The sequence below is a fragment of the Monodelphis domestica genome, chromosome 5 (genome assembly GCF_027887165.1).
Source record: "Monodelphis domestica isolate mMonDom1 chromosome 5, mMonDom1.pri, whole genome shotgun sequence".
Lineage (NCBI taxonomy): Eukaryota > Metazoa > Chordata > Mammalia > Didelphimorphia > Didelphidae > Monodelphis > Monodelphis domestica.
Genome location: NC_077231.1, coordinates 1,239,102 through 1,249,056, shown reverse-complemented (window position 1 = coordinate 1,249,056; position 9,955 = coordinate 1,239,102). Strand labels below are relative to the sequence as shown.

Below are 9,955 nucleotides of genomic sequence, written 5' to 3'. Positions count from 1 at the left end.
ATAGACAACTCAACCTCATCGATAGCTCCTATTTGGCTCTGAACGCTACCGCCCCGAACCTTATGATCAGCTGTTGGCTGTGTCTCCACCCGCAGCCCCCATTCTATGAAGGAATCGCCTTTACTGATCACCCTCACAACACCTCTGCCCCTTCCCCTCGCTGCGCCCTGTCCCCCCACCGCCTCTCCCTTGCCGAAATCTCCGGAAAAGGCCTTTGCCTAGGTCACCCCCCTCCCTCTCACTCCCATCTTTGTAATGTTACCCTTTCCATCTCCCACTCCCCTCATTATTTAGAAGCCCCCAATAACACCTTTTGGGCCTGCAACACCGGCCTCACCCCCTGCATCTCCCTTCAGGTTTTTAATACCTCCTCCGAATTCTGTGTGCTTATACAATTGTGGCCCAGAATTACCTATCACTCAGACACCGCCTTGGGTAAACTTTTGTCTCCATTCCCTCGGGTTGTGCGGGAACCCCTCTCTACTCTTGCCATCATTCTAGGTATAGGGGGTCTTGCTGCCGGCATTGGTACCGGCACCACCGCTCTGCTGCAGACCCAACACATCGCAGCTCTACATTCTGCTATGACATCTGACCTTGAGGCCCTAGAAAAGTCTGTCTCTGCTTTAGAGAAATCCCTATCCTCCCTCTCAGAAGTTGTACTGCAGAACAGACGCGGCCTCGACCTACTTTTTTTAAAAGAAGGGGGATTGTGTGCAGCCCTTAAAGAAGAATGCTGCTTTTATGCTGACCACATGGGCATGGTCAGAGAGTCAATGGCAAAATTGAGAGAACGCCTAGCCCTTAGAAAAAAGGAGGCCGAGGCCCAAGAAGGATGGTACAACAACCTTTTGAGAGGTTCCCCTTGGCTTTCTACCCTAATTCCCACGATACTAGTTCCCTTTATTATCTTCCTCCTAATCCTCACCTTTGGCCCTTGGGCTTTCCAATGCCTGACTGGATTTATCAAAGGATTTATCAAATCAAACATTGACTCAGCCCTTGTCAAGTTCCCTACGGTCCAATACCATCGTATCGAAATAGCAGATACTGACGAACCACACACCCCGTTTGATACTGATCGTCTCCAATTTACTAGCAGGGCGGTAACCCAATGACGGGAATAGCACAGGTCCTCGACCCCTGATGATCGAGTAACTCCCCCTGTGTAGCCTAAGACAGGGGCTGTCGCTGCGGTCCTGACTTAAAAACCTTCCCTCTAATAAAAAAGAAAGGGGGAATTGTCAGAGACCATGTGTGGGGAAAAACTTATGACCAGGAACAAGATAAGGGTTTCTGAGAATCTGAACAAACAAGTTACCACCTGGAAACTGGCGTCGTTAGACCAACGGCCACAAACCATAAAAATTCTTCACATTCCCTCCTATTACAACCCGTCCTTAATCACCACCACCCCCCCCCAAGTGTATATATTCTTGCCCTGCGCCTGCAATAAACGAGCCTTGACACTATTAGACAGACTGTCTTTCTTGCGTGCTTGGTCTCCCCTCTCTCCCCCTATGGTCTTTTAGGTGGCTGCTTCACGGACCCCACAGTTGTAAGATTGATGTGTCTTCCTTTTGGTGCCTGGTTGTCAGGACAACCACCCCTCCCCCTTCCCCTTTCTCCCCTATATAAGCCAGGTCTAAGAAAAGCTCGGGGTCTTTCACTTCTTGTGGAGACCTAGGCTATAGCTTGAATAAAGTATCTCTTGTATATTGCATTACCGTGTGTGTGTCCTCCTTGGAATCAGAACCAGAACTGGACCGAACAGTGGAAGTTACAAGCAGTTTTTTATAGTGTTTCACGGATACAAAATGCAGTGTAAGCTCAATGAATAGAGGGACAGCGAATGATATATTGCCTTATACAGTTACATTAAAGGAGGGTTGGTGCCTTGAAGTTACGGAAGCAAGTCTTATCTTCCAGAAGCCAGATGTGTCTTTAGCATTGGAGTGCAGGACCTTCCATAGCGTAGCTTCTCCTATGCCGGATTCATCTTTTCCTGTTAGGAAAGGAACATGTTCCCTCCTACATTGGCCATATGTTGTTGACTGGCTTTCCCATGAGAAAGTACATTCCTGACGTCCATAAAGAGAAACAGGTTTTCTGAGTATGTTAACCAATGGATCAATGACTCAGTTTACTCAATTTCAGTCTGTTCTCACAAACAACACTCTTTGGATAGGTGAGTTTATTTCCCTTTGGAGTTGGTGGATCAAATCCAAGCAGAAGCTTTCCTTATAGTGTGGAAGTTAGCTGAGGCTTCTAATAATTTAATACACATGATGGACTGCTTAGGAGTAAAAGAATTTCTGGTTCAGCTTCATGATAACTATGTGGGAGGGGGATGGATACCACCCTTCGTGGAGATCACCTCCTCACAATAGAAATTCAGAGTCCCAAGGTATGAGCCTAAGAGAGAGCTCTAATTTCTTTCTCATGAGAAATGGTATTACCCTCTGGTGGTGAGCAAAATGTAGCCTGTTCTGGCTGAACTCGGCCTTTTAAGGACTTCATCCCAAAGCCACCCCCCTCTTCAACGTCTGCCCTCCAGAAGCTGGTGAGCCAGAACTTACAATCTAATGAAAACGTTTTACCCAATCAGAAAATAGTATAAGCACAACTTTTAACATCTGTAGCATAATTGGGCCATACTCAGGCATACCCAGCAAAGGGGTGGGGGGTGTATGTCATGGTTAGGGGTTTCTGGGAATGACACACCTGTCAACATGCTTGGAAATAACATATTGCTTATATTGTGAGAGTAACATATTAACCCACTCCTCACATAACTACTACCTGGATAGCTGTAAATTCCTAAATAATCCCTTTTGGTTCTATTGATCGATTTACAACCTGACCTGATTAGAAAACAATTTCCTCTCCATTTGTAAAATATAAATTTTATACGATTAACTTTGAAATGTAAATCTTTCCTTTTCCCTTTTGGCAGCATCAAATCCCAATTGTATTATTTTGTGTTGATGTGATCAGAGTCTACATGAGTTACAAAAACTACCTAGTAGCTGGAGGTTATTTGGATATCATTTTTGTTCAGACCTTTCGCCTCCCTAGAATAGCGAATGCTCTTTTCTTCATCTTCCTATTCCCCACAAAGAACAGTGTCTAGCAAGATCAAGAATGAAAGTGAACTTCTTGATTAGAGAAATGCAAATTAGAACAACTCTGAGGTCCCACCTCACACCTATCGGATTGGCTAATATGACAGAAAAGAAAAATGACAAATAATGGAGGAAGTGGGAAAATTGAGCCACTAATGCACTTTGGTGGAGTTGTGAACTAATCCAACCATTCTGGAGAACAGTTAGGAACTCTGCCTCCAAAGCTATAAAACTGTGCCTACCTTTTGATCCAACAATACCACTACTGGACCTGCATCCCAAAGAGATTTTGGGGGAAAAAAAAAGGACCAATATGTAAACATGTGTGTACAATGTATTTACAGCCGCTCTTTTTGTGGTGACAAAGATCTGGAATTTAGGGGGGTGTCCACCCATTGGGGAATGGCTGACACGTTGTGGTACATGATTGTGATGGAATGTCAGTGTCTTATAAGAAAAACTGAGCAGGATGTTTTCAGAAAAACCTGGAGAGACTTACAGGAGCAGATGCAAAGTGAAGTGAGAAGGAGCAGAATATTGTACGTAGAAGAGAGAGTGCAAGGAAGATAGCTGTGAATGCTTTTGCTATTCTCAACAAGCAAAGATCCAAGACAGTTCTGAAGGACTAATGATAAAAAAGGTTCTCCATGTCTAAACTGATCTCTGAATGCCACTTGAAGCTTAGTATTTTCTTTCATGCTTCTTTTTTGCTGGGAGGGCCCAGTCTGAATTTTCTTTGACAACATGACTCGTATGAAAATGCTTTGCGCGACTACCTGTGTAATCTATATAAAACTGCTTGCCTTCACAATGAAGGGGAGATGAGAAGAGGGAAGGAATTTGGAACTCAACATTTTTTAAATGAGTGTTGGAATTGTTTTTACATGGAATTGGAAAAACCCCACCTAAAAATAAAAGTGAACTTACATACTGCTCCCACACAGCCTTATACTATCCTTGGCTCATCATTTATTTCTGAGTACCTGCATTGCTTGTACAGTTCGTGCTCTGAGCATATAATAAACCAATTATCAAATTATCTCCGTGTGTCAACAAGTATGATCGGTATCAATTCTTATCAAAAACTTTGTGAAAATTTCCAAGTAAATCCTTCTTCCATATTGCACCATAGTGTCTTAATTTTTGACCCCCGTTGTCTCTAAGATAAGCAACTTGTGAAATGGACCAATGATTTAATAAGATGGAGATTCAGAGAAAAGTACTCGGGCAACCAATCTCACGGTTTCCCTTGGGTAGCCCTAGGAGCGCAGGCCCAGACTACAATTCCCAGGAGCCTTTGCGAGGGCTGGGCTAGAAATTGTCCTGTCCTTTGCGCAGTCTCCGCCCCTTCCCCCCAGCTGAAAAGAATATCACTGACGTCACGGTGGGAGGGGCGGGGCTTCAGGGCCGCGGCCGGGTCCCTGGAGAGTCAGAGGAATTGGATCCGAAGAGCCGGGCCAGGCGCGGCTTCTTTAGGCCGCCATGCCTCATTCTCGGCGGGTCAGCCACCTCCTGGACCTGTGAGTGCCTTTTCTGTGCTCTCCCTAGTGCCTGATGCTGCGTCTCCACCCCACCCCACCCCGGTCCCGCTGTTGTTAGTCCGCCTATCCCCCAGGACTGGCTCAGGTCTGTCCCCGGGGGCCTCTCCTCCAAATATGCGCTCTCCCCCGGGACTGGCTCCGCCTCCTCTCCTTCGACCCGACCCCGCCCCTTCCCTGGACCGGCTACGCCCGCACCGACCCCGCCTCCCCCTCCGGGCTGGCCCCGCCCCGTTGTCCCCGCCTTCCCTAGCTCCAGCCCATTTCCGAGCCTCCTTCAGCTCCCCCTCGCTCTTGCCACCTTTCTTTGTGCGTTCGGCATCTGTTCCGATGCAAGTGATGGTCCAGCACCCTAGGCTTATGCGCCCAGGCCGTGGGTCACTCCTTCACTCACACAGGGAACTCTAGGCGCCTACTGTGTGGGAAGGTGTTCGCCCTTCGGGGCGGCAGTTCCGCGGCTGCAGGAATGCACGCATGCGCACGGGAACACTCATTAGCAACGGGAGCATTCCGGTGCCCCGTGAGTTGTGCAGAAACGGGCACAAGCATAGGACTACCCCGGGCGATCTCCGGCCGAGGCACAGAGCTGGAAAGCCCCCTCACCCCCGCCGCCCTCCTCGGCTCTGCTGTGGCGGCTCTGTGAACTGAGGAAGTGGCCTGGGTGGGTACCGAAGGGTGGAACCCGGTGGGGGGAGGGTCACTGCGGGATGGGGAGAGCCTGAGTGAGCGCAGCCCGGGCTGGTGCCACGGAGCGTTTCCCTGCGCACGCCGACCCCCGGGAGTGGGAGGCCGGACACCAGGCCCTCCTTTCAGTCAGTTCAGCCCTTTAGAGTTGTTTGTTTTCATCTCGCAAAGCCACTAAGGGGATTAACTAAGATGCTGTGGTCAGGTCCTGTGCCCCATCCCGGAGCCCTGGGGCAGAGTTCTAGATCAGACCACAAGTCCACCAACAATGCATCAGTGCCCCATGCCCCCCTCCGCAGTTACTCTCCTTTTCTGTCTTTAGTCAGCCTGCGAGGTGAGAGGCGAATTCCTATGACCGAAAACTGCCAGAATGACTCGTTTTTATAAATGTGAGTTAGTTCTATGTTTGAGAAATGAGATCTTGACCCAAGATAGTTGGCATGCCCCTCCCCCAGCTTTCTCTCTTCCTTCCCATCCTGATTGTTTCAAATCTTTTAACTTACGGAAGTCCAGATTCTCCACTTTACATCTCTCTCCGTTGGGTCATAAATTCCTCCGTCCCCTGTAGATCTGGCACGTAAACTGTTCCTGGCCCCCTTCTTTATGGTCCGAAAGGCCCCTCTGTCTCCAGGCTAAACCATTGCCCAGTTTTGTCGCCAGTTTTTGTGCTGGTTGTGGCCCAAAGAAGTGCCGCTCAGACCCCTCCATCTTAGGCCGGAAGTGTTTATTCGAGGATAGGGGAAGTGCCCAGGGCAGTGGAAAAGGCCATGGTGGGGGCTTCCAGATTTCTTCTTATGGGTCCAGGGTCTCCCCCTCCTCCTGTCCCGGCAATTCTTGACCCTCCCTCAAATGATTCCTCCTGTGGAGGTTCCTAGGGGCGTTCCCGCCCCTTCCTGTGGTCAGGCTTGAGGGCCCTTTCTCCGCCCTGCAAGCTCTTGTCAACTGGAGGGACGGGCATCAGGAAAACACAGTTGTCTGCTCTCTGCTAACTAGTAAAAAGCAGGAGATCCCCCAGCACCCCTTAGCACTGCCCACCCACGAGTTCCTGTCCCAAAGGCTTGGATCTGATACGAAGCTGCCCCGTTATAGATGGCGGGGATGGGGTGCCCAACCTACTCCGCTGCCGCCCCGCTCCTTCTTAGCCAGGACCGCCAGCTCTTGGGATGCTTCCCTCTGCGGAACACAGCTGTAGATCTGGGACTGCCGGGCTACTTTCTTTGGCATTTTTTCCTATTCATTCCCTTGATATTCTTGACCTTTTTGTTCTTCCAGATGAATGTTGTTATTAGCATTTCTAATGCTAGAAAATCATTTTGGGGCAATTCAATTGGTATGACATCGAATAAGTAGATTCATTTAGATTGAATTGTAACTTTTATTGGCTCGACCAACCCATGAACAATTCACTTTTTCCAGTTGTTTAGGTCTGACTATTTGTGTGAAAAGGGTTTTGTCACTGAGTTCACACAGTTCCTGGGGTAGTAATATTTAGTTAATTTAAGTAGAATTTCTTTTTCTCTCTTGCTGGACTTTGGGGTCACATATACCAATGCTAATGATTTATAGGTGTTTATTTTAGTTACATCCTACACCTTTGCTAACATTGTTCATTATTTCAACTAATTTTGTAGTTGATTTTCCAGGATTCTCCTAAGTATACTCTCACATCATCTGCAAAATGTGAGTTTTGTTTCTTCATTGCCTCTTCTCATTCCTCCAGTTTCGCTTTCCTATTGCTCTAGCTAGCATTTCTGTACCGTGTTGAATAATAGTGGTGATCATGGGCATCCTTGTTTCACTGATCATCTTTTTGGGGGAAGGCTCCTAGGTTATCTCCAGTCCAGTTAGTGATAGAAATCGGCCCAAATAGATACTACATATCATTTTAAGGAAAGCTCTATTTATTCCCATTTTCTCTAATGTTTTTATAAGGAAATGAGGGTTGTATTTTGTCACATAATCTTGCTCTTCCTTTATTTAAAAATTTTGCATCAATATTCTTTAGGGAGATTGCTCTATAGTTTTCTTTGTTTTTTCTCTTCTTGGTTTAGGCATTAGCACCATATTTGTGTCATAAAAAGGAATTTGGCAGGATTCCTTCTTTGTTTTTTTTTCAAAGTATATAGCATTGGAATTAATTGTTCTTTATTTGGACATGAAATTTTCTGATCAGGTCTGGCCTTTTCTTCAGGAATGCTTGGAATTCTTCCTTTATTAAATGGCCTGACCTTTCTCTGAAAGACTATAGTCATTTTTGATGGGGAAGTGATTCTTGGTTATAAATCCAATTCTTTTGCCTTCCAGAATATCATATTCCAAGCCTTCTGATCCTTCAGTAGAGAAACTGCTAGATTCTGTGTAATACTGACTGGGGCTCTATGATATTTAAATTGTTTCTGTATGGCTGTTTGAAGTATTTTTTTCCTTGACCTGGGAGCACTTGAACTTGGCTATAATATTCCTGGGAGTTATCATTTGGGAATTTATTGCCAGAGATGATCTGTGTATTCTTTCCATTTCTGTTTTGCCTTCTCACTCAAGAATATCAGTGCAGTTTTCTTTAGTAATTTCTTGTAATATGGTGTCATGGCTTTTTTTTTTTATTATCATAACTTTCAGATAATTCAATAATTCTTAGATTGTCTGTCCTGGATCTGTTTTCGAGGTCAGTTGTTTTTTCAACAAGTTATTTCATATTTTCTTCTATTTTTTCCTGTTTTGATTTTGTTTTCTTGTTTCTTGATGTCATATGAAATTATTACCTTCTATTTGCCCAATTCTAATTTTTAAAGACTGATTTTCATCCATGACTTTTTGATCATCCTTTTTCATTTGGTGCATTCTACTTTTCATGGAATTCTTTTCTTTTTTTCTAGATAATTATCTTTATTTATATTTTCATATTGCAATTCATCAGAATGCAAACTAGCCTAGAATTAAGCTATTAAGGTAGTGTTGTAAGGAAGTACAATGCAAACATATGTTGTTTCTTTAGAAATAAATTACAGTTAAATAACTTTAGAACTCTTTTCTTCATTGGATTTTTTTACCTCTTTTTCTAGTAGGTCAATTGTTTTTTAAGAAACTCATTTTTTCCCCATTTTTTCTTCTACCTTTCTTATTTGATTTTTGGATTTATTTTTTCATTCTTCCAGTACTGGAGACAAATTTTCTTTTTTTTTTTTTGAAAGTTTTTCATGTAGTTGTTTTGATCTCATCTTCCTCCACTGAAAAATGTTTCTCTGGTTAAGTGTTTCTTTTGTGGTGTGCTCATTTTCCTAGCCTTTTTTTTTTTTGGTCTGTGGTTTGGGAATTCTGAAAACTGCTGATTCTGTCTCCTCTGTTAATGGCTTTCAGGACTCAGCACTCTGAGCTATTTTCCCCTAGGGCTTTGGGGTTCAGTGTAGTCTTAAAAAGGTTAAGCACTGTGGACTTCTGGGCCTCCCTGGTATCTGGGCTTGGGACTTCAAGAAGTGTGTGAAGAGTGCTCTGCTCTTGGTTTAGGCAGGGTCCTGAAGTGGGCCTTTGCCTAGGCTTGGAACCTGGTGCAGAAGGTGAGGGGTCCAGCCCTCCTCTGTGTGCAATTTCACGTTCCCCCTTTTCCCCTGAAAGTTGACCTTCTCTGTCTAGCCTTCCAGTTGCTTTCTGCAGGAGAGCCTCCTCCCTCCATCTTGTTGTTGGTTTTGTGACTCTTGTCATTTTGAGGGGCTACGTTAAGGTCTTTTTGGAAGGATTCTCAGAGAGGTTTTAGCTTCCACTTCTACTAAGCTCCGTCCCTCCTAATTGTTCTTTAAATGTTTGGTAGGATCCTTGTGGTCCCGGGGAGCTCACTGACAGTGCGGTCTGTTTCTTTTTCTAAGTTGGGATTGATTTCCTCTTCTGTGACCCAGACAGTTTAGATTTTTGCAAGCGTTCATCCCTGAAGCACTTAGCTTCTCTCCATTGGGTGCAATATGCTCAGCCGCTAGGTCTCAGCCTAGAGAACTTGGGAAAAAATGAGAGGCTTAGCCAGGGGCCAGTGAGGGTCCTGACTTTCCTGATACTACAGAAGCATACAAATACAAAAGTCCGACTATCCCTGCTTAAGGAGCTCCTATTCTCCTGAAGGGAGCCTACACAGATTGGTTTCAGGGGTGGTTTCGCTTCCCCTGAAAGGAATTCAAAAGACAGACAAAGACTGAAATGACTATGAATTGGTGAAAGGAAGGCCCTCCCCAAGCCTCTGGCTATTGTGCTTCTCCCAACCCTTGTAATCTTGCTACTGATGTTATCCCCCCTTCCAAAAGCCTACAGATCCCCCTTCTGTCTGTCTCAGTGGGGACCCCAAGGGCCTTGGCGCTTGGTGCTGTGGGGGAACCCAGAATGCAGTCTTTCTGACCACTCTTCCAGAGTGAACGTTAAATTAATCACTCAAAGGTCAGGCAGGCTTACAAGAGCTGTGACGTTTCCGTCTACCCAGAGAAGGCGAGAGCTAGAGAGGACGTGAATCGAGAAGGGCCAGGCCTGTGGAAAGCGTTTGGTTTTCTTGTCTCGTGCCGTTTATTGAGTTCCGTTCATCAGACAAAAAAGGAAGGATTCTGGTTTGTTACAGAGCGAACTGTGCTCATT

The 9,955-nt window shown here is 45.5% G+C and overlaps 1 protein-coding gene and 1 long non-coding RNA gene across 6 annotated transcripts in view; one reads left to right on the top strand and one right to left on the bottom strand.

Annotated features, from left to right (window-relative positions):
- Nucleotides 1-1,774: 1,774 nt before the first annotated feature.
- LOC103106857 (uncharacterized) lies at nucleotides 1,775-5,097 on the bottom strand. The gene is made up of 2 exons (XR_472219.3): nucleotides 4,965-5,097; nucleotides 1,775-2,081 (listed from the first exon to the last, which is right to left on the bottom strand). It is a non-coding gene; the product is annotated as an uncharacterized LOC103106857 (long non-coding RNA).
- Nucleotides 4,474-9,955, top strand: part of AMN1 (antagonist of mitotic exit network 1 homolog) — a 34,266-nt gene continuing 28,784 nt past the window's right edge. The window contains exon 1 of one of the 5 annotated variants that reach the window (XM_001376762.5): nucleotides 4,474-4,645. In XM_001376762.5, the coding sequence (XP_001376799.2) occupies nucleotides 4,608-4,645 (38 nt within the window). In that variant the 5' untranslated portion in view covers nucleotides 4,474-4,607. Of the gene's footprint in view, nucleotides 4,646-5,195; nucleotides 5,325-5,717; nucleotides 5,737-9,955 lie in introns of those variants that run through there. The other 4 variants (XM_056797366.1, XM_056797368.1, XM_056797367.1 and 1 more) reach the window with 4 other exon arrangements.